Source organism: Canis aureus, chromosome 8 (genome assembly GCF_053574225.1).
Source record: "Canis aureus isolate CA01 chromosome 8, VMU_Caureus_v.1.0, whole genome shotgun sequence".
NCBI lineage: Eukaryota > Metazoa > Chordata > Mammalia > Carnivora > Canidae > Canis > Canis aureus.
The window spans coordinates 49,915,695-49,940,292 of record NC_135618.1 but is presented as its reverse complement, the minus strand read 5'-3'; the positions used below and the strand labels follow the sequence as shown (position 1 = coordinate 49,940,292).

The window sequence follows — 24,598 nt, the reverse complement described above, 5'->3', positions numbered from 1 at the left end:
CCACATTGCTGCTTCCGGAAGGCAGGAGGGTCTGCTCCAGCGGCCGGCTCATGCCTTTACCTCACCAGAGGGAGCCAGGGCAGCCCCCCACAGCCACCCGCGCTTGCTCCGTCAGGCACGCACACCACCCTGTATGTCCTGGTCTGCCTAGGTCCTGCCATGTCCACGAGGTAAGGGTGGGATCGTAATAACCAAACTCTTGGTCATTCACCATCCATCTGCCACGTGCCAAGCTTTCCTCCAAGGCATGCTCGTCATGGTCGTTTTATCTCTAGGACAGTAGAGCTTAACCAAGGTCACCCAGCTGATGAGCAAGAGATCTGGGGATTCAGACTATCTCCCCCAGTGCCCACCACCAAGCCTGGCACATAGTGGGTGCCCCCAAAATGTTTGCTGGATGAACAATGGAAGGCGGAAGAAACGCAGTCAAGGGCCTCTTCCCAAGCATGCAGCCACAGGCCCAGTCTATCTACAGCCTCCCCCTGCAAGCAGGACTACTTCTAACCCAGCTGGCACTGACCTTCCTCCTCCTGGTGCACCACTTTGCCACCTGAGAATTCACAAGATCCGGGAAAGTGTTAGGAACCAAGACAAAATTCCTCCTGAAACCCCCATTTAAATGCCCAGGGGGGTGGATGGAGGTCTTCTCCTAAGGAAGAGGGCCAGAGATGGCCGAGGGACCTGCTGCGTCTGCACCTCTCCATCCCCATGTGTGCTGGGTAGATCCCTGGCAAGCACTGCACGGGGCCAGCTCTTTCCCCAAAAGTGATAGCTGTGTTTACACATAAAAAGATCTAGAAAAATCCAGGCCAACCCTCTGTATCTACACCTGTTTTCATGGCAGCAGAGGGTAAAAAGTCAAGTGTCACAGCCGGGCGGGGCGGGCGGAGGAGGCGCAGCAGCTGGGAGACAGCACAGGCCTCGGCTCCAGCCTGAAGCCTTTGGTTCCTCAAGGACACATGCTGCTCACGAGAGGGGCCTGGTCCGCACAATCTTATTCTGAACCGGACGCACAGGCAGCCAAGGGAAGAAGAGAAGGTGATTTGGCTCATATTTCATTTTGGCCCCTCCTAGGCTGGATGAGGATGCCTTCTGGGGTTCTCAGAGCCCCCAGGCTCACTTCCATCACCGCATTTAGCACCACCACGTCCTTGATTATTTGGTGTTTGTCTCCTCCAACGAGGGGAAACACTCTCAAGACTGTGAGCTCTTGAGAACAGAGAGTAGGTCTTACCACATTACTTTATACCCAACACCCGGCACATCAGATGACCACGTGTGGTTGCACAGGACGTGCACTGCATAATCTAAGGGGCACTATTCTATATAGTGGCGCAAGTACTGGGTGTCCCCATGGCATACGGCAAGCGCTCTATATACACGCGATACGCAGATGGACAGACTGACAAATGAATGGCCTAGTGACCAACAGAGCTGACCTTCCAGGACCAGAATGGGTATCCCACTGGCCACCATGATACCATCTCCCAGCCCATACACACAAAGCTGGTTTTTAAACCAGCCCTGGAGAAATGGGTAAAATCAGTGCATAGTTTCTTCTAAACTGGGATATTTATACAGCTGTGTTAATGCACAAAGCTTAGGTAGGACATGCTTTAAACAATTAAGGCATAATGTATTCATTCACCTACTTAATACATTATACTGACTGTCTACTATGTGCCAGGCACTCCTTCCAATCCTAGGGATAGAGATGTGACCAAAAAGCCCTCATGGAGCTTAAATGAGAGAGAGAGAGAGAGAGAGAGAGAGAATACATAAAGGAGTGAATCCAGAATTAGCTGTCAGGCAATGTTCAGTGCTACAAAGAAAACTAAAGCAGAGGAAGGGGAAAACGAAAGGCGTCAGGGCTTGGGGATGCTATAAAATAGTAAGAATTTTTTTTTAAGCAAAGGCATGAAACTTGTAATCCAGTCAACATTTCTTGAGTGGTGCCGGGTTCCAGGTATGGGGCTTTCATGCTGAAAAGCCTGGCGCTGTCCCCGCCCTTGAACCTCTTTAGTGCCACTCCCAGGGCTCTGTGTCCAGCCTGTTACTGGCCCTCAAAGCCAGCATTTCAGAACTCGCTGTTTATTCTCAAGAAGGTTCTGGAACTCTGCTTGGGCATGGGCCAGGAGGCAAGTCTCCCCCGAGGGAAGAATCCAAGTCACTGCTTTACAGTCAGCACTTCGTTTTTGACCAAAAACGGAATTAACTGGCTGCATCACCCGGCCCGATCCACCCGCCTGGGCCCAGAAAGTTCTCAGTACTCAAGAAGAAGAAATACGGCCACTGAGGACAGCCTAAAGGAATGTGCTGTGTGTACGACACACGCTCCAGCTGTGCAGTGTTTATGATGGGTTTTTGTAATGGGGGAGGCACCTATGCCCCACTTAAGAAAAGCAAGCAAGCAAAGCAGGAGGACTAGTGGCTGAGAGCAGAGAAGGATGCTACTCCTCTCGGGAAAAAGGCCGAGAGGCGAGACAAGACAGACACAACCCCTCTGGTGGGTGGGCGAGCGGATGGACATTCTTTTTCCTGATTCTCTTGCCTGGTTCTGCAGTTTCCAAATGCTTAAAGTGAGCATGGGCTGATTTTATGATCAGTAAAAAAACAAAAACAAAACAACTTTCAGCAAAGATCTGAAAGATGGAGAAAAATCAGTTACGAGGTTGAGGGATGAATCAAGCAGGGGTCTGGGAAGTGGGCACATTGTTGGAATAAAGGTCGTTCTCTCAAAACGATGGGGGAGCAGGGCAGCGTGAAGCCAGAGCGGGGAAGCCATCAGCCTTGGCACTTCTGACATTAAGGGCTGGTGGGGGGGGTGGGGGGGTGGGAATGGGGTCTGCTGTGTATCATAGGTTGCTCAGCAGCCCTCTCTGGTCTCTACTTTCTAGATGCCAACAGTGCCCCCTCCGAACCCAGTCGTCACAACCAAAAATGTCTCCAGACATTGCCCAGTGTCCTGGGAGACACAAGTATTCCCCGCTGGAAACTCCTGCTCCAGACTTTAGATTCCTAATAAAGAAACCAGAGTAAATAGGAACATTCTTCACCTTCCAGGTACAAAGGTTAATGAGCCAATTTGTAACGTTGTCAGCTTAAAAAAAAAGAAAAAATAGACCAAAAAGAAAAAAAGAAAAAGCATCTGACTTATCAGTGTAGTAAGTACCCCTAGGGAGGAGTCGGTGTCTCCCCGTCCTAAGCCTAGTTTCTGGTACATGTGTTCTTTTCTACCCCAGTGGAAAAGAATCACCCCCAGACCAAGCACTCCTCCCCTTCAGCCTGGGTGTTCTAAAAAAGACCTGATTCATCCAACAGGGAGGGGAAAAAAAAAAGTTTCCCTTCAGGAGAAGCCAAAAATGTGGTTCAAACAAATCCAAGGTCACTGGCTCTTGGGAGTTGGCTACAGTTGAGCAAGAATGGGCCCTGATGCCAGGCTGTATCACCGAGCCCCCCCAGCACCCCGGGAGAGGTGGAAAGAGAATGGGGTGCCCGGTCTGAGTTCAGACCCACAGGCTGAGCACCTGTGTACGTGAGGCTGCGTGGCTGGATCGGGAAAATGACCCCACAGCAGCGCGAGGCTGGCGGCTGGCGTTTTCATGGCCAAATTAAGTGCTGACGTGGCCGAAGGAAAAAAGAAAAGGAAAAAAAAAAAAAAAGAAAGAAAGAAACTGGCAGCATTCTGCTCTGTATCCAGTGCTTTGGATCTGCCGGCAGCGGCGGAGGAAGGGAAGGGGGAAAAACCATCTGTGGTCAACAGGGTTTAAGGACACTCCCTGTGCACCTGGAGAGGAAGGAGAGAGACCTCGTCCCGGGGAAAGGATTCAGCTGAATGCACACGTGTCACTCGGGAAAGCACACGGGGTCGTTTTCACCTGACTGAGGCCGGTCTGCGAGACGCGGCGGCGATCGTGAGGCTGCACCCTCACCCAGTATGTCACCTTGGCTTGACAACCGGAAGGTGACGACTCAGCAGCCTCAGCAGGAGGGACGCAGGCTAGACTTAAAGGCAGAACTTTCCAACCACGAGAGCATGGATATGCAGAAACTCCTTCCCGGTCAGGAATGAACAGCTGAAGGAGTTTCTCGCCTCTCGCTGGCAAAAGGCAAACGCCTTTCTTCTAAAACCACTAGTGTTCACAGCAGCACAACTTACACCAGACAAAACACGGGGACAGCCTGGACCATCGTCAACTGATGAATGAACAAACAAAATACGGCGTGCTATTGCCCAGCAGAACGACACGAAGCACGGACACCTGCTACCGCACAGGTGAGCCATGAAAACATCACATGAAGTGAAAGAAGCCGGGCACAGGGGACCACGCAGATTCCATTTGTGCGAAATGTCCAGAACAGATGGTTCAAGAGGCAGAAAGACAGCGTGCGTGCCTAGGACGTGGGCAGCTGGAAGAAAATGCACGGTGATTGCTAACAGCAAGGAGGTCTTCTGCAGGGGCGACGAGAACGTTCTGAAGGCCATTCTGCGGATGGCTGCTGAACCCGGAACATTCCAAGTCACCAGACTGTACACCTTGAGTGAGTGAACCGTGCGTTGCGTGAATTCTATCTCAATAAAGCACTTACCGTAAACCACTAGGAACCCCCTGCGGCAAACCTGAACGGAGGGATGAATGAGCCCCCACCCTGGGCAGACCACGAAGGAGGCCTGAAGCTCAGAGGCCAGACGGGACGGCCCGGCCCTGCCAGTGGCAGCTGCGTGTCCTTGGACAAGCTGCTCCCCCTTATCTGACATTCAGCGGCTTCCCGCTGCATGGAGACCAACCCCCCCACCCCACGAAGGCCCATCTCCCACCGCTGTTCCTTGGCCGCCGTGGTCTGGCCACACTGGCCTCCTTTTCGTTCCTTCAACAAACTGACCTCACGCCAGGCCAGAGGCCTGTGCACTTGCTGTTCCCTCTGTCAGAACACCGTTCCCTGCATCAGAACACTGTTCCCCAGATCTTCTCCTTGCTGGCTCCTTTCCATGTCACTGTCACCTCCTTGGAAAGGGCATCTCTGACCACTCCCTGGGTTGCCGGGTGCCACCCCCATCACTCCCCAGCTCATCACCCTGCATCTTTCTTCTTTCATAGCACTTAATGCTCTATGAAATCATTTCTTGATTTGTTTCTGTCCTTCTCTCTCACCAGATTCTAAGCTCCGTGAGGGCAGGGCTTTGTCTAGATGTTGTCCAATTCTGTCTCCCCGAAACTGTCATGGGCTGAATTGTACCCCCGTGCCAAATCCATACACTGTAGGCCTAAATCCCCAATGCCTCAGAAAGCGACTCTATTTGGAGACAGTTTATGCGCAGATGTAATTACTTAGGATGAGGTCATGAGAGCGGGCCCTAATCCCACATAACTGGTATCATCATAAAAAGGGGAAATTCAGAGACAGACACACAAAAGGGAACACTGTGTGAAGATGAAGGCAGATATTGGGGTGATGCTTCTACAGGCCAGTGAAGGCCAAACTGCCGGCAGACCAGCAGAAGCCAGGCGAGGGGCGTGGAACAGACCGGCAGCAAGAACCAATCCTGCCCACACCCTGGTGTTGGGCTTCCAGCCTCCAGAACTATGAGGGATCACATTTCTGTTGTGGGAGCCACCCAGGCTGTAGCATTTGGTCACAGCAGCCCTAGGGAAGTAACACAAGCCTTTAACACATAGTAGATGCTCAATAAAATCTGCTGCATGACTATAGTGATGAACAGTGAATAGCTCCTAGGGAGCAGCCCCATTCACAGAGACAGGAACCTGGCTGTCCCTGGCGGACAAAGGGACAAGCTTCCCTGAACCTCAGCTTCCTCACCAGGGCACTGGGAATAACAATTCTACTCCTTCATGAGTTGTCGTTAGGAGTCAATGTGACCACTCCTGCAGAGAACAGGAGCCCTGGTAAGCCCCCAGCAAACACTAGCTGTGTCTTAGTGGCACATCACGGACACTTCCAGGACAACTGCAGCCGGGCAAAGGGCCCAACTGGTCTGGGGACGAGGTACACAGGGAACATGCTCCCGAGGCTTGGCTAGTCTGTAATTAGCTCTTGGAGGCAGGGGGCTGGAGGGGGTCAGGGCAGCAACAGCTGAAAGGTAAGTAGCAAACGTGTCAGATGACCACTTCCCGTCGCTGTGGGGTCAGAGCTCCAAGAAGAAAGGGGAGCAGAGGAGCCTTTGAGACTCCAGTCTAACTGATGGAAACACAGGGCAGCCTGGAGGTTGCAAACCAATCCTGTGAATTTTAAGCCAACTGAGAAGCAAGGAAAGATTCTTAGAAGTCTCCCCGCAGCCACAGAAGCCTTCCGGTGAGGACAGGGTGAGGCCACAGCTCTGAGCCCCAGCCCGCGAGAACACGCCGCGTATGGTAGCTGGGAAGTGGGCAGGTCTGCAATGACCTGGCAGGTGCCAAGTGCACGGGGGGTAAATGATGGGCACTCTTCCCAGGGAAGGAATGACAGCAGTTGTCCTGTATCAAACACTCTGTGCCAGGCACCATGCCCAAGGCTCTGTGGAATTCGGCACATTAAATCTCCACCAAAAACCAGAAAGTTGTTATTATGTTGCTTGATCAGCGAGGAGACTGGGGCTCAGAAGGGTTTGGAGGACCCTGGTAAGAGGAGCGGTGGAACTTGAACCCAGGTCTCGCCAACTGCCAGCCTGCACCCTCAGCCACTGCATGTCCCCCATGACCCTAGCATCTGTTCTGGATTATGCCACGTATGTCACCACTTCCCACCGCCTCTTGAGAAGCAGGAGGACTATAATTATCACTGTCCCTGTTCCTGCCACGAGAACCCTGAAGCTCAGCAGGCCCAAAGCCACCTCGCAGCCAAGTATGAGGATCTGGGCCCAAGTCTGCCCCCGACCCCACCCCGGCCTAAAGTGCTGGGACCCCCTCTCAAGTCAGTCCTGTGAGCCTTAGGACGGTCCCTCCACGGGGTTTGCGAAGGGGCTGGGCCAGCACTGATGAGCCGTGCTGGAGGGGAGCCGGGAGGACCTCCGGGAGGCAGTGGGGAACGGGGAGGCAGACAAGGCACCCCGGGGACCCTACCGTCATCCTGCTCGGCCTGCTCCTGATCGCCGCTGGCGTACGTACGAAGGAATTCGGCGAAGGCTCCATCCCGGGCCAGCAGCTCCTGGTAGGAGCCCATCTCCGAGATCTTGCCACCGGTCATGACAATGATGACATCCACCTGGGGCAGGTAACTGATGCTGTGCGTGACCAGGAGCCGCGTCTGTGGGCAGAGTGGGGACCAGTGGGTCAGTGCCCGGGTGACACAGGAAATGCCCTGACACCTAGCCAGCCGAGCTCAAGTCTGAGTGCCTGGGATGCCCCGATCTGTGGGTGCCTTCATTCCACACTGGAACCAGGAACTGGGGGGCACTGGGGAGAGAAACAGGTCCCTGCCCCACACCCCACGGTCGGGACAAAGGACCAACAGAAGTACAACACGGTGCATGCTGGATGTCACACGACCAAAGGCTCTGTGCAACATTTCTGTCATTTTGGTCCCAAGGGGACAGGCGGAGGGTAGGGGGCTGCGACTTAAAACACGGGTGATGGGGAAGCTGATTTGTGAACAACAATCTGAAGGATGAGGGGTAGGCAGTGTGGATGACTCAAAGAATGAACCAGATACAAAACAATTCGCATGCAATGGCTTAATTCTTTAAAGTAACTCCCCCCCCCAAAAAAAAAACCACTATGAAATTCATACGTGTATATGTATTTTATCCAATTAAGTCAGGGTTGGGAAGGACATTCATCACGCTGCCTGAGTTGGCAAACTTTTTCTTAAAGGGCCAAACGGTAAATATTTTCGGTTTTCTGGATGCTCTGGTCGCTATGGCAACTACTGGCTACCCTGCTGCAGTGGGAAAATGGCCATACGCAAGACAGAAGAAGATTAAAAAAAAAAAAAAAAGCTTTATTTATGCATAGACACTGGCATTTAAATTCAATGCAATTCTCATTTCCGTAGGCCTCAAAGTACTATTTTTCTTTGGATTTTTTCCCAGTCACTTAAAAATGCAGATCTTTCTTAGCTCAAGGGTGATACAAAAACAAGCATCAAGCCAGACTGCTGGCCCCTTGCTCCCGAGACAAGAACTAGGGTGCATGCTGGGGATTTACCCCAAAGATTCAGATGCAATGAAACGCCGGGACACCTGCACCCCGATGTTTATAGCAGCAATGGCCACAATAGCCAAACTGTGGAAGGAGCCTCGGTGTCCATGGAAAGATGAATGAATGAAGGACATGTGGTCTATGTATACAATGGAATATTCCTCAGCCATTAGAAACGACAAATACCCACCATTTGCTTCAAAGTGGATGGAACTGGAGGGTATTATGCTGAGTGAAGTGAGTCAGTCGGAGAAGGACAAACATTATATGGTCTCATTCATTTGGGGAATATAGATAATAGTGAAAGGGAATAAAGGGGAAAGGAGAGAAAATGAGTGGGAAATACCAGAGAGGGAGACAGAACATGAGAGACTCCTAACTCTGGGAAATGAACTAGGGGTGGTGGAAGGGGAGGTGGGCGGGGGTGGGGGTGACTGGGTGACGGGCACTGAGGGGGCCACTTGATGGGATGAGCACTGGGTGTTATGCTATATGTTGGCAAACTGAACTCCAATTAAAAAAAAAAAAAAAACTAGGGTGCAGAAGGGAGGGCCACAGCAGGGTGAGTGGCCAGCAGAGGGAGAAGCAGGCTCCCCGCTGAGCAAGGAGCCTGATGTGGGGCTCGAGCCCAGGACCCTGGGATCATGACCTGAGCCGAAGGCAGATGCTTTACCGGCTGAGTCACCCAGGTGCCACTAGTAACCAAAATTTCTTTAAAAATTAAAAAAAAATTTTTTTTGTTGTGTATGGGAATGCTTACAATAAGTTAAATAGCATGATGCCTACTACATACATACATATATATATGTATACACATATATAATATGAATAACCCTATTAAGCAACTTTGTTAAGACTCAAAAAAAATTGGAAAATCTCTGAGGTGAGACTATGCATAATTGCTTGTGATTTTCTTTTTCGTGTTTTTCTGAATCTCCTATATTTTCCCCACGGGCATGTGTGTTACTTCTTTTCTCCAGCTGGAAAAAAAAAAAAGAAGAAGAAGAAGAAAAAGAACCAGTGCTCCCTCCCAGCCACCATGTATCCCAGAAAAATAATAATCATCATATAGAGGAGAGGACCCATTTCCTGTCATTACAGTCTGTGGCAGCTTCCCTGCTCTCAAGGCTAGGCCCACGGCCACCTCGGCAGGGACGGGGTCGCTGCCTATTCAGAGGGGCTGGGATTTCCCTCTGCGAAGCCACCTCTATAATTAAGTCAGAGAGAGGGGCCTCCGTTGGCCAAGTGGAGAGAGGACTGCAAATCAGTGTCAAGGGCTTCCCCCTGTAAAGACAAGAGCAAGAAGGCTGTCCTGGGAAGGTATCCAAGGGAAGCGTTAGAAATATGCTCTAGGGACGCCTGGGTGGCTCAGCGGTTGAGCGTCTGCCTTTGGCTCAGGGCGTAATCCGGGATCGAGTCCCGCATCGGGATGCCCGCAGGGAATCTGCTTCTCCCTCTGCCTCTGCCTCTCTCTGTGTCTCTCATGAATAAATAAAATCTAAAAAAAAAAAAAAAAAAAAAGTGTTCTAAAGTCCAATTAAAAAAAATCCTGGTAAGTGGGAAGTGAAGGATTCCCAAAGGGGACACATTCTGACTTAACCAAAGAGCAGGACAGCCAGACACCCGAGCCCTGCCTGTTAGGCAGGTACCTTATTCTTTAGCATCCCCTTGGGGCCAATCACATTTTCAAATATGTGTTTTCCCACATGAGCATCCACTGCTGACAGAGGATCATCGAAGAGGTAGATGTCAGAGTCACAGTACACGGCCCGCGCCAGGCTCACTCGCTGCTTCTGGCCCCCAGACAGGTTCACGCCCTGGGAAGAGACAAAGCAGAAGGGTGGGTTTCCTGGGGCCTTGACACATGCAGATGGGTAGAAACAGGCCCAGGCTGGATGCCGCAGGCCCAGGCTGGCCACCCTGCGTGGCTATCTCGCCTCCTCTTGTGTGAGCAGGAAGCCAAGGCATGAGGTCGTATCTGTGTGAATTGGGTTCAAGGCCCACCGTGGGGTCTTGGACACTCGACCCTAAAATAAGCAAAAGAGAAAACTGGAGCCCCCCGTGAGCTGCTGAGCAGACACCTGGCACAGAGCAGATACTGGGCAAAGGCTAGCTGGTGGCAGCAAATGATGGGGGGCTGCAAGGAAGGCAGCAGCACGCACAGTGATGATCCTACTGCGGCTGCTGCTGTTACAGGTGGTAACAGCTAACACATTTGCGAGGCTGCTCTGCTCTCTCCGTCGCTGTGAAAGCACATAGAGCAGAGGCAGGCTGTACCCTGGGGGTGCCGAAACCCAGCCCCACTCACCGGCAGGAAGGGCACGCATTTCTAACTCCCACGGGGGTGCTCCACGGAGCACACAGCAGCACTGCCAGCCCTCCCTCCAGGAACAGATGACCGCCTGTCATCTCTGTATGTGGCCAGGGATGGACCGCCCACAAAGTGGACGGCCCACTGGTTAAGTGCCCAGTCTCTCCTGAGGGAGGCCTGCCCTCCCCAGGCACCGAGCTGGGGTCCTGGCAGTCACATTCTTTTGAATGGGCCCCCTGGCCACAACTCCCTGGTCTGCCCCCTGGCCGAGGGGCAGACACCAGACCCAAGCATATTCTCTCATTTTAGAGTCTGGTCCTGGGACCTACACAGGGACAGTCTCCGCAAGTGGTAGAAACAGACACTTTGTGTTAAAACAACAGCTAGCCCAGGCTCCTCTGCTAACTGAAAACCCAAAGAGCCCTGCTAATAGTTGTTTTTCTTTCCAAGGGGCTGTAGACGTCCCTCAGATAAAAGAAATCGCTCACCAACGAAGGAAGCTGGTGAAGCCACTGGCTTATAACTAAAGAGAGGCAGGAAAGCTCCTTGGTGCTGCTGTGGAACATTTGTACTCCCCACGCATATACCAGATAACCACCAGGGGTGTTGCAACAGGCAGGCCGAGCAAAGGAAAAAGCACATGCAAAGGCCCTGAGGTGGGAAAAAGCTAGGGCAAGTCACTCAGCCCCTCTATGCCTCTTCCTCCTTAACCATGAAATAGAAATGACAGTAAAGTCCATCTCATGGCCTTGCTGTAGGACGGAATGCATGTAAAATGCTTATGACACTGCCTGGCACACAGTAAATGCTCAGTAACTGTTAGCTACTCTAGTGTTCTTTTTACTACTATCCTTACTTTGAAAGAGACTGTGGACCTCTGACTCCAGGGGTACCCTGCCCCCTGTACAGCACCCTCTGTCATATGATTACTGCCAAGTGACTGTAAAGGTAGGGTGCACTTGCTGCTCCCGTATCTTTCTGTTCAATCAAATGAAAATGACGATATGCTTTAAGGGTCATCACGTGGTTTTGTTTTTCGTTTTTTTTGCGGGGGGGTTCTCTTGGGCTTCCGCTGCCACCATGAGAGCTCCCCCGCCTCTTCAGGGAAGAGCTACTGCCCCTTCAGCCTAAGCCCCAACAAGATGGGGTCTGGGGCAGACCCCAGCCAATCCCACAGGCTGGACCTGAGCACAGTGGGCTTGCCATGTGGAGTGGAGCTGGCTAGCTGAGCCCAGTGTGGGTCAGCCCCCCACAATCAACTCACACACACACTAATGGGAGAAGATTTTCTGGCTCACCAGTAATAGGAGCCATGCTGAAGCCGTACTGACCTTCTCACCAATCTCTGTCCGGTCCCCGCTGGGCAGGATTTCCAGATCTGGGAGGAGGGCACAGGCTTCAATCACAGCCTTATAATACCGTTCCTGTAGCTGGCGTCCGAAAAGGATGTTTTCTCGGAGAGAATCATTCTGAATCCAGGCCTGCTGGGGGACGTAGGCCACTGAGCCCTAGAAGGCAGCAAGACAGACAAGCCTTGGTGATCAAGATAGCAGCCAGCCCACCCACCCACCTGGAGAGCCCTACTTCCCAAGATATTTTCATCACACCCACTGTTCAAGCAAGGGGAAACTGAGTCATGGCAGACTCAGATGCCAGAGCTAGGATCAGACCTCATGCTGGGTCAGTCACGGACTCTAATATCAGGAATTCAGGAGTGGAAATTGGCACAGATGATAGTTCTGTGCTTAATAAGTATTCACTGAATGCTTCCAGCAGCCACTAAAACTCCTCCATCTCAAGAAAAAGATGACCCTGGGGCGCCTGGGTGGCTCATAGGCTCAGGTCAGGATCTCAGGGTCCTGGGATCGAGCCCCATGTTGGGCTCCCTGCTCAGCAGGAAGTCTGCTTCTCCCTTTCCCTCTAGCCCTCCTCCCTTACTCATGTACTCTTTTTCTCTCCCCACCAAAAAAAATCTTAAAAAAAAGTAAGAAATCCCTGACAAAATAAAAAAATAATTTGATTATAGTTATGGTAAATGCTAAGAGAGAAAAATATATGCATCCTTCAAGACGTCTTTTAAAAAGGGAGACCTAGGGCAGCCCTGGTGGCTCAGGGCTTTAGCGCCGCCTTCAGCCCAGGGCCTGATCCTGGAGACCCGGATCGAGTCCCATGTCAGGCTCCCTGCAGGGAGCCTGCTTCTCCCTCTGCCTGTGTCTCTGCCTTTCTCAATCTCTCTCTCTCTCGGTGTCTCTCATGAATTAATGAATATATATTCATTATATATGTGTATACATATATATATAAAGGGAGACCTAGCTTGGGTCATCACAGAAGGATTGCTCAGGTAAATTTCCTTGATGAAATTTAAGCAAGGACATCAGTTTCAAAAATTGTCCATTTCCAAAGTTCAGTGTTCATTTCCACGTGATAAAGTGCCAAGAATGTCATTAGAATAAGGGCTAGGGGTGAGGGTATCTGTTTCACGTATTTTAGTAAGAAAGTTTTAAGTAATGATCAACAGGTGAGGATAAGCAGGTGTGACAAACAGGGGGTGGAAGAGCATAGCTGGTCAGAGGGAACAGCACGGGCAAAGGTCCAGAGATGAGAAGAACCTAGAACATTCAAGGAACAGGAAGGCAAGTACGACTGGAACATGGTGTGAGGGGGAAGACAGGTAGAAACGTGCAGGGGAGTGGGGGGCCAGCTCACACCAGGCCAGGGGTCCTGAGGGTCCTGATGGGGAGTGTGGGCTTTCCTGGAAGGGCCAGTAAAGATGCTTTTTTTTTTTTTTTTTTAAGATTTTATTTATTTACTCATGAGAGACACAGAGAGAAGGCAGAGGCAGAGGGCGAAGCAGGCTTCTCACAGGGAGCCCGATGTGGGACTCGATCCCAGAACTCTAGGATCACACCCTGAGCTGAAGGCAGATGCTCAACCACTGAACCACTCAGGCATCCCAGTAAAGATTGTTACATAAGGGAATTCTAGGGGGATGAGGCTGGCAGTGGGATCCAGCTGTCCCAAATTTAACCTTCATTCTCAGATAAATATTTTTTTTTAATTTTTATTTATTTATGATAGTCACAGAGAGAGAGAGAGAGGCAGAGACACAGGCAGAGGGAGAAGCAGGCTCCATGCACCGGGAGCCCGACGTGGGATTCGATCCCGGGTCTCCAGGATCACGCCCTGGGCCAAAGGCAGGCGCCAAACCGCTGCGCCACCCAGGGATCCCATTCTCAGATAAATATTTACTAGGCTAAACTGCTGACTCTAATGCCCTCACTTCAAAAGAGACCAAAATATCACAAAGTCCCACCAGAGGGCCCACAGGTAATTCAGACAAAAAAAAATATTCGGAGAAAATTAATATTTCTAGCATGCGCCTTTGCACGGTAAAATAACCAGTTAGAAATCTGTCAACCCATCGAACCAAATACTCGGGTGCAACCTCAACTTCTAGATCTATTATTTTTGTATTTAAAGGCTTTTTTAATACTTTTACTTTAAAATGGCAATTCTCGACCAGGAGCAATTCTGCTCCCCAGGGGACATCTGACAACATCCAGACAACTCTCGGTTGTCCCAACTGGAGGCTGCTACCAGCATCTAGTGGATGGAGGTCAGGAACGCTGCTGAACACTCTACAGAAGCACAGCACGGCCCCCACAGAAGAAAATCATCCAGCCCGAAAGGTCAATAGAGCTGCAGTCGTGGGAACCCCATCAATGAAACAGAACACAACGCGGATGGTTTAGAGTCTTCTCCATCAACCTAGGTCACAGTGGTCATTAATCTTATTTTAGTAAACATGCACTTGAGAGCAGTGATAGGACATTTAAAATCACAGCTAAATGTCATTAGTTTAGATCCAACGATTATAAAGTGTACTTCTCTACCAATGCATACCAGGCTAAAGGGCCTCATATAAACGAAGGATTTCGCTCTGAAATAAAAACAACTACATAAACCAGCATTCCCAAGAGGAGACTTTCAGAGACATTATGCCAACAGTTGTTGAACAAATAATAAAGAGTATGGGCAAATATGTCTGGGACACACTGGGTGACCCAAAGTTAAATGGGTCTTCTTCACCTCACGGGACTTCTCAGAGCCTTTACTTTATTTTATTTTTTAATTTTTATTTATTTATGATAGTCACACAGAGAGAGAGAGAGAGAGAGGCAGAGACATAGGCAGAGGGAGAAGCAGGCTCCATGCACTGGGAGCCCGACGTGGGACTCGATCCCGGGTCTCCAGGATCGCGCCCTGGGCCAAAGGCCGGCGCTAAACCGCTGCGCCACCCAGGGATCCCCGAGCCTTTACTTTATTAATGTTTACTTTAAGTCACCGAGAGGGAGGGAAGCGGAGTTTGCAGCATCTCCCAAGTTCGTGGGAGTCCAGAACTTTCTACCCTCCAAACGACTGCAAGAGGAGTTTGCTGTAGACCACGCTCCAGGAAATGCCGGTGTCAATAAAACTTTGAGGGAAGACTCTTACACCAGGCAAGGTCCTTCATGCGGCATAAGCTAAATGCACAAAGGGGTTCTTGACTTCCAATGAGACTAATCTGGTCAGTGAAGCAGCCTTTTAAACTCTCTCCTGAGAAGTATTCCAAACTTAGTTCAAAGTACTCTGTATATTTAAAAACCAATAAAAACTGTGAGTCCTTCTTTTAGTCCCATATTAAGAATCCCAGGAATGCTTGGGATTTAAAAAGTTTTCTTCAAGAGGATTCTCTAAAAAAAAAAAACAAAAAACAAAAAAACAAAAAACAAAACAAAAAGATACAAATAAACACTTTTACGTTTACGTTTTGCTACATTTATAAAAAGTGATACAGAGAGATGCATGTACAGAAAGAACAAGCCAGAAAGACTCATGCCACTAAGACCATGAGATGCACAGGGGGCCAGAGGCCAGGAGAGGGTGAGCGAGTGAGGGAGAGGACCAGGGAGCACCCATGTGTTTACTCGGTATTTATGGAGCACCTACTACTTGCTGGGCGCTATTCCCGGGGCTGGAATATGACAGGAAATTAGTGAGGCCAACTCTTGCCTTCTAGCAGGGCACGGGCAAGAGCAGAGAATGAGAGAGGAGGAGGGAGTCCTGGCTGCTCTTGCTTCTATCAAGGGGCTGTCGGGAAACAAAACCCAGCATCGCACTTGACCTTCCCCTCAGGCCGGCAGCCCCCCCCCCCCCAGGCCAGCTACCCCTCACCTGCCCAGTCCCCGTCCTACCTTGATAGCCACATGCCCCTCCACCTTGTCCATCTCCGCCAGGAGTGCCGAGAGCAGAGACGACTTTCCGCAGCCCACCTGGCCCACCACGGCCACCAAGGAACCTTCCGGAATGGAGAAGGTGATGCTGAAATGACACAGGTGCTCCGCGTCAGCCGCGCCCTCGCCCGAACAGGTGGCGGCCCACCGCGGCCGGATGCACCCAGCGTGGACAGAGGCGGGAGGCAGGTTTCCTCGCTCCGGCTCTGCTTTCCCACAGATGCTATTATGGCTTCAACATTTCAGTGGAAATACTGTCAGACGTTTGCTGTCACTGGCTTGGTCAATGCTGTGAATCTGTGGCACGGCCACACACATCATGCTTTTGCTCTGGTGCGGAGGGGGGACGGATGGCGGGGCCACCACAGAACACGAAGCCCAGGGAGGCAGCTCCTGGGACTGTCCAGGCGGGAATGGAGTATTTTTACAGGCTGAGGAGAGAAAAGGTGCGGATTGGGAAAGGTTTGGGGAGTTCAAGGGTGGGAGTGGGGTGGGTGACTGGAGCAAGAAGACGACAGAGATGAAGAGATGAGAGAAAAGCTAAAATTGAAGCAGGCAAGACTTAAGTTAGACATGAGAACTTCCCAAGCATGCAGGGGTTTTCAAGGGAGGTGTCAACAAAGATTCTTTTCTCTAGAGCGTTCGCTGCCCCCGCTCCCACGCAGGCCTGTTTCCTGAGTTAATACACAGCAACGATGTGGCCATCTGGTGAGGGGGTAACCATTAAGGGGTTTGGGGGATAAACTTAGCCCTGTGTTTCGGGGACTCCTATGGGGAAGCCTGACAGAGCCAGGGGGCAAGGCCTCCCCAGGTCAGAAAGCAGTAGAGAGGCACCTGACAAGTGGCCCGGGGAACTGGGGCAATTCCCTGGACGCTGTGTGCTGTGGGAAAATGAGGGCTGGGTGGGAAGAGAGGGGGACTCAGGCAGCCGAGGACCCTGGATGGGATGGAGAAGAGGCATGTGTCCTGGGAGCCAATCCCTGCTGACAAGCATTCCCTTCAGCAGATCCCAGCCTGCCTGCCACCCTCCGCAGCATCACGGCCTCAGACCCAGCCCCGCCAATCCGGGTGCGCTGTCTCTCCCAGCATGTGACTGGCTCAGGGAGGCGCACATGACCCAATGTGGACCAGTGAGACGTGGGGGGGGGGGGGGGGGCGGGTGTCTCCAGCCCTGGTAACAAGTACACTCCTAGCGGATGGGGGCCATTTGCCATCATGAAGGGAGAGGCAGCTTGACAGAGGGAGCAGCACGGAGGGAAACTGAAGAGAGACAAGATGGAGAGAACCCTGATGACACCGAGCCCCTGGATCACACTGTACCTGAGAGTGGCTCTCACTCATGCAACCCAAAAATCTCCGTTTGTTGCCTATGCCTATCTGTGCAAGGCTTCTGTCATTTACGATCCAAAGGAACCCTCTGTGCCAGCACACTCGCACCTGCTCCTTCCTGCAGCCCAAGGGGAGACATCTGGACCTACTTCCCAGATGGGTAAACTGAGGCTCAGAAAGGCAAAGTGGCCTCTTCAGTGTCACAGAGTGTGGCTAGAATTCAAACCCATGTTTGGCCGGAGCTTTGTGGCTCTCTCGACATCCCGGCTTACCCGCTTAGCGTTGGAGGGTCGCTCCGGGCCCACGTGAACGTGGCATTCTTCACAGTGATGCTGTTGGCGCCCCCGCCTGAAAAGCACCAGCAACATGTCAGGCAGAGATGGAAGTCCTGAGACTGAGTGTGAGCAGGAGGCTCTCGCTTTTTTTATTTTTTCCCTAATCTTTGTTTAGCTCAGTGCCAGATGTGAGACACTTGCACTAGGCATTATCTAGTTACATCAGCCTCGGTTTCTAAAGAACCCCAACCAGACCCACAAAACAGAAGGAAACCACAACAGGGCTCTGCCCCGAATGACAGGAGGTTGCACCATCCAGATGCCCATCTGGCAGTGGTCGGGGGTGGGAGGGACCCCCCGGGGTTTCCTCAAGGCTCTGTGCCTCCCTCACCCCATCTTGGGAGGATCAGGCAGCTGTGGGCGGCCCAGCAGGAGGCAAGGCCAGTGGGGAAGCAGCAGCTCTCTCCATCAGCCTACCCCCCCCCCGCCCCCCCCGGCCCCGGCCCTCACCACACCCTAGGCCCTTCCTTTATGTTCAAGCGGGGTCCAGGGCCAAAGTACCAAGTACCCAGATTGCAGGGCTGCCTCCTAACACCTCTCCCCGGATCCCCCTTCCCAGGCTCACATCACAGGAGGTCAGTCTTTCTGAAACACCATTCACAGACTGAAAAGGCAGGAGGTGGGGTATCACGGGGAGGATCAGGGCGGATCCGGGTGGGCAGGGCCCTAGGACAAAGCCAGCATTCTATCCACAACAGCCCTGGATTCTCAGATGCCGGCCCCTCTGTCCTCCGTCCGCATCTACTTCCCCCCTTCCTGTCCTTTGACCTCATGTCCCCCTTACTTGAAACAATAATTTCTAACTCTTCATTATGAGTCTCCTTAAAACCACCTAGAGATAAGATGGACGGGCTTTTAAGCTATCAGAGAAAGAAAAGACATCCTCCCCCCACCCCACACACACATCAAAGAAACAAAAACCCCCCAGCAAGAGGAAGTTACTGGTTAACCTAACCTCACCCTCCCTCCACCTATGCCCTGCACCCTGCCCCCTTGCAACAGAATGAGGAACAAATTGGAAGGTGCTATTTAAGTAATTTAAGAAAAGCCTCTTGAACCAGACAAGCTAGAAAACACCATACATGGCTGGGAGCTGCCAAGGTGGCCTCGTCAGGCACCCATAGAGTGTAGATAAACATCTCAAAAAGTCAACCTGTCTAAGAAGGGGGTGCTGAGGCCTGGACCGCACCAGGAAGCCTGGGGGTGGTTTCCAATAGGACCCCCGCAGGGAGCTGGGAGCTACTTTACGAACCTGAAACCTCCCTGGGCTGTCCCAAACTTTGGCCCCATGTTACACAGAGAAATGTGACCCAGGAGGAGATGGCACTGTACCATCTACAGGGTAGCGGGGGAGACCAGGTCCTTGGGACGGCAGAAACTCATGACCAAGGCCAGGGATACCGGGAAGAGGATTCCAGCATTCTATAAATAGGGGTCCTCAATGGGGGCAACTTTGTGGCCCCCTCCCAAGGGACATCATGTCTGGAGACAGTTCTGGTTTGTCAAAACTGGGTGGGTGCCACTGGCATCTAGTGGGTAGAGGCCATGCATGCTGCTCAGCACCCTGTAGTTCAGGGGACGGCCCCCAGAGCAAAGAACGCTCAGGCCTCGAACGTCGGCAGCACTGAGGCTAAGGAACCAGCCCTAAAGGGTTGAGTTGCAAATGTCCCAGATCCCTTCTCTCTCCCCCTAGGGGAGTAACGGCCACCACGTGTGCAGACCAGGTGCTGCGCTAAGTGTCCTGCACACCACCGAGGATATCTGAAAGCCTACTAGGGGTGGGCACTGCTCAGACCTTTCAACAAACGCATACACGTGTTTGTTCCCCTGACCTGTATTTACTGGGCTCTGGAGCCCAACTCTATGGGTCCAGTCCCTGTACCGCCGCTGCCTAGCTGGACGGGCTTGGGCAAGTTACTTAACTTCTCTGGGCCTCACTGTGCTTCTCGGTGAAGTACAACAGCTAATAATGACATGGACTGCATACCGCTGTGGTGCTGGGCACACAGTAGGCGCTCAGCAAATCTCCCTATGGCAACACTGTAGAGTGGCTCAGAGCAGATTCCACTGACTGGCTGTGGCTCTGAATCCTGCCTCTACTTCTTATTAGCTGTGCAGTCTCGGGCCAGTGACTTAAGCCAGTTTCCTCATCTGTAAAATGGGGGTTTCCACATTTCCAATGTGCACGATGGGAGTGTCACTCAAGTGAAAAGTAGTCACTGTCGGTAATGCATTAATATTTATGATTAAGTGCTTGGACATACAGCTGGGAATAAGATCCCCACTCAGGGTGGCTGCCTAGGAAATGATAAATTACTGAGTCACAAAAGACAGAAGCCTACCAGTAAAAATTCACCACGTAACACTCTGACACATAAAAATAATAATAATAATAAAATAAAATAAATATAACACTCTGACACACAAAGCCATCTTTGTTCCCATTACTGAGATGGGGAAACAGGCTCGGGGCAGTCAAGTGACCTGCCCAAGTACACAGAGGCGGTCAGTCTCTGATGTCCTTGCTGTGCCTGCCTGCCCATTGGCCCAGAACAGAGGAGATCTGAGCCCCAGAGCCTGCTCCGTGTGGGAGGCCTCACCCTCTGGCGGTCTCATAACCAGAAAACACCAAGAAAATAGAAGTTGAAGTTTGCCAGCCTGGGATATGCAAGATAAGGCCCGACGCCCACCCGGCTCTGCAGAGCTCCTGCTCCCTGGGGCCTCGCAGGCAGGCTGAGGGTGCAGCCACCCCCAAGGGGAGCCTCCATGCCACAGGGCGAGCACAAGGGTGGCACAGGGGAACTCAACACACACACACCGTCTTTGACGGGCCTTCGCTCAATGCTGTCAGGCTCTAGCTCCTCGTGAGACAGGAAGATCCGGAGGCGTTTGAGGGAGACACTTGCCTACAGAGAAAGCAATTGCAGGCTGCAGTTAGTTTTCAAAGTATTTTTGCAAAACGAACAGTTCGAGGCTAACTTCTCGTGGTTTCCCCTGGGTGTTGAGAGGCCACATCCTCCCTCCTCTCTGGAGGCTTGGTGTTTCCCACAAGAGTGTGCCTCAGAATGAAACACAGAACAGGTTTTGGTTTCTTGTGTATTTTCCTTTCAGAGCCCACAACGGGCATTAAAAAAAAAAAAAGAGGGCAGGGGGGATTAAGAAAGAATGACAAGAGGCAGTGGCCCTGTGTAGGGGGACAAACTTGCCACCAAGTGGCAGGGGGAGAAGCAAGAGCTGGGAGAGCTGTTGCAGAGTGATGACGATCAGCAATACTGCGGTCCATGCTTCGAGGTGGCTAATGGACAGTATCTCCACAGCCCCTGTCCGAAAAAGGAAATGCTATCATGTGACATGATAGAGGTGTGAGCTAACTCCCCAGCGGTCATCTGGCAGCTACACACCAAGGTGTGAGATCAACACGTTGTAATGCCTTAAATGTACACAACAGGGGATCCCTGGGTGGCTCAGAGGTTCAGCGCCTGCCTTTGGCCCAGGGCATGATCCTGGAGACCTGGGATCAAGTCCCACATCAGGCTCCCTGCATGGAGCCTGCTTCTCCCTCTGCCTGTGTCTCTGCCTCTCTCTATGTCTATCATGAATAAATAAAATCTTTAAAAAAAATGTATACAACATTATATATCAATCCTATCCCATAAAAGTAAATGGAAGGGAAAAAAAAACCCCACAAAACAACAGAAGAAGAAATGCACGCTGAAGCATCTAGGGGTGAAATGTCAAGAGGTCTCAGGTCGGCTTTAAAATTCCTCAGGGGTGCCTGGCTAGCTCTGTCGGTGGAGCCTGTGACTCTTGATCTCGGGGTGATGAGCTGGAGCCCCACGATGGGTATGGAGATCACTTAAAAATTAAAAAAAAAATCTTAACACAAAAAAAACAGAAAGAAAAGAAAAAAACAGAAAAAAGAGAAGAAAAAATTTCTTTGGCAAAGAAAAGAAGGAAGGAAGTGGGGGAGGGGGAGGGAAGACAGCAAAAGGATTAGATGAGCCAAGTGTGGCAAAATGTCGAATCTGGGTGAATGCTACAGAGTTCATTATTATACTTACTGTTCTGTTCTCTCCCTACTTCTGTGGACATTTGAATTTTCTCACAACAAAAAGGGGTTTCATTTGCTTATTAATTTATTTAATAAAAGCATACAACCCAAGTTGTACAACCAAATCTTAAGGTGGATCTGTCTGCGTGGCTGAAAATCGGGTTTTCAGCATGAACATGTTCAATGCTGGGGAGAAAAATACAAAAAAATACCACTAGTTGCAAAGTGTAGAAACTTTCACAGAGAGTGAAAGTGTGACCGAGCAGACAGTTTCCTCTCTTTAGAGAATCACTGCCATGGACTTTAGGGATTTGGGGCCAGTGGGGGTGCTGGGGGCGGCGTTTAGGCTGGGGTTTTCCCCAACAGTGGGCTGAGGCCTACCACTGGTGTGAGCCTCATCAGGCCAACCTCGCACAGTGGGACAGGTAATGCAGAGGGAGCCACATGGAGGGGGATTTGTATGTGCTTTTACCACATTTCCCCAGATCACCCCTCTCTGAGGTCCCTCCAGCTTCGCCTGTACCTGCACGATGCTGCTGATGACCATGGGGAGAATATTCAGAGGGAACCGGAGGATGTTGAACAAGGCCAAGGACACGAAAGCTTTCTGGGCGTCGAGGATGTTGTTCTTGTCGACGGTCACGTAGACAGCAAATGTAGACAAGGCCACCTGCAAGCAGAGCGTATGGCAATGACTTGTGTCCCTGCGTCAGAGACATGACTGTACCAACAGCACTCCCTACCTCGGCCAGGTGGTGTGTTCAAGCCCGCCCCACAATAGGCCACCAGGAGGGTAGTAAAAAAAGCTGAAGCAGTGTCTAGCACACAGCAGGCACTCTCTAAACACTCCCAAGGATGAACTAGATCAGTGAGTGACCAGGAGCTGAAAATCCTGGCCTCCGCACCAACCTTCTCCAAAGCAGGTTGGACAGACATTCTGGGGACCCCATAACAACGCCTGGTGCCTCCTGGCCTTTGCTCCTGCAGTTTCTCTGCCTGAAATGACCTTCCCATCCAGATGGTGGCCTGGTTCCTCCCTCTGACCCGTTGGAAAGGTTGCCGTATCCCTTCACCCAAAACGACCCGCTCCTGCTCTGCATCCTTTATCCTGGCTTATGTGTCTTCATAGCAACTTCCATGACCTTTTACCGCAGTGCCATATGTATTTATCACCTGCCCCTACACTACAGTGTAAACGTTACAGAGGCCGAGGACTTGGGTTTTGTCCACAGCAGTCTCCACAGGGCAGGTCTCCGACAATCTTCAGGGCACCCAGAAACACCCTGGGCAAGTTGCCTCCTCTCCCCGTGCCTCCTGTGTCTCATCCATGAAATGACAGTGGAGGTGGAAAGTTAATGGCACTGTTTAAAATTTCTCCCAGCTCACAGAATGTAGGATTTTGTACTCCCAGGAAAGGAACATTGAAGGGGGGCATGGGGGGAAAGCAAGCAAAACTAAGAGGCAAAGGTACTCTCTTCCTCACAGAGTCAGACGTGCATTAGAGCCTCATGATTTACTACCGAGGCTCCCAGCCAACGGGAATTCGGCCTTGGATGTTTGAGACAGCAGGACAAAGGGAGGACACTCAGTCATCCGGGGCCGGGCTGCTCAGCTTGGGAGGGAGGCAGGAGACCAACAGGTAGGTTTCCAGGCCTTTCCCTCCTTTACTGTTGGGGACAGACAGGTGCCAGGTGCTGCCAGGCGGGGCGAAGAGCAAGCATCCTACGAGATCACCGAGTACACGTTATCAGAAGCAATGTAGACAACCCTGGATCCCGACAGATGGACACAAGTCCCTGCCCCCACAGGAGCCACAGGATCCTAGAGACAGTAGAGACTTTCACTGCGGGAAATAAACTGCCCAGGCCCCTGCCCTTTTGAGCTCAGAGCAGAATGCCTGGAAGTCAGGATGCTGGCCTGCGGACCCTGCCTCTCGTTTGTGGCGTGGTCCAGTGCATTTGCAGGGTCAGAGTCACCTCATTTCCTTATTACATACTGGCAGGTAACACAGCTGAAAAATTAAAAACCAACAGCTCTGCCCCGTATCAGCTGTAGGACCCTGTGCATGTCACCTCCCCTCTCGGAGCAAGCCTCCGCTTTCTTATCTACAAAATGCGAATCGTGATACACCTTCGCAGGGCTGCTGGCAGCAAGAAATGAGGCACTTCTGCAAAGTGCTTATTTTATCAGCACACTGCCCTGGGGCACAGCAAAATGCAATATATGGCAGCTGTTTTTATGTCTGGTTACGGGCCCCAGTCCAAACTCGTTGGTCCGTTCTTCCAAAGAACCTATTAACTGGGTCCCAAGAGCTAGGCGCTGCGAAGTAGAGAGCTGGTTCCTGTTCTGGCTCTGACATTAACTAGCAGGATGACGCACTAGCCTCTCTCATCTAAAGCAACTCTAACTCAGAACGCCCCAAATACATCCACACAAAGGAACAGTGTTCGGCCATAAAAAGGAACATGCACTGACACCTGCTACCACAAGGATGGCCCATTATAACATGATGCTCAGTGAAAGAGAAGCCAGGATAGACACACAAAAAAACCCCCCGTATTATGTGACTTCATTGGTTTACATCCAGAATAGGCAAATCTATGGGTCCAGAAAGAGATGAGTGCGTGCCTGGGTCAGAGAAACAGGGAATGACTGTCAATGACTGTAGGGTTTCCTTTTGGGTTGACAGGAATGTTCTGGAATTAGATAGGGCTGATGATGGTTGCACAACCTGGTGAATATATTTAACACCTTAGGGTTGTCCACTTTAGATGGTTAAATTATAACTCAGTAAAAATACTAAGGACCAAAAAAACCATCTGTCTAAAGTCAGTCCATTTTACTTAGTACAGAAACCAAAGTCTTGATTCTGGATCCAGGGCAATCCCTTCCCTGTAACTTGCCTGACCTCCTCCCCTACCATCCTCCCCCCCTGCCCCGCCCCACCCACTCCTTCTGTTCCAGCCCCGCTGGCCTCCACGGTTATTCCTTCTATGGAGCGGGCACTGTCCTGCCACAGGGTCTTTGCACATGCTCCTCCCACTCCCTGGTGGAAGCCCTCACCTCCACTGGGCCTTTATTCAAGTGTCGACTCCTGAGTGAGGCCTTCAACCATCCTATTTAAAACTGCAAGCCCTCCCTATCACTCTGGCCCCAATCTT

At 51.4% G+C, this 24,598-nt stretch overlaps 1 protein-coding gene across 2 annotated transcripts in view; it reads right to left on the bottom strand.

Annotated features, from left to right (window-relative positions):
- ABCC1 (ATP binding cassette subfamily C member 1 (ABCC1 blood group)) overlaps positions 1-24,598 on the bottom strand; it is a 136,180-nt gene that overhangs the window by 26,815 nt on the left and 84,767 nt on the right. For both annotated transcript variants that reach the window (XR_013384956.1, XM_077906741.1), the window contains exons 13-19: positions 21,961-22,107; positions 20,205-20,292; positions 17,324-17,399; positions 15,684-15,810; positions 11,778-11,954; positions 9,785-9,952; positions 7,059-7,242 (exon numbers count right to left, since the gene is read on the bottom strand). Coding sequence is in view for 1 of the 2 variants with exons in the window: in XM_077906741.1 (XP_077762867.1) it covers positions 7,059-7,242; positions 9,785-9,952; positions 11,778-11,954; positions 15,684-15,810; positions 17,324-17,399; positions 20,205-20,292; positions 21,961-22,107 (967 nt within the window). In the remaining variant the exon portion in view is untranslated. The remainder of the gene's footprint in view (positions 1-7,058; positions 7,243-9,784; positions 9,953-11,777; positions 11,955-15,683; positions 15,811-17,323; positions 17,400-20,204; positions 20,293-21,960; positions 22,108-24,598) is intronic.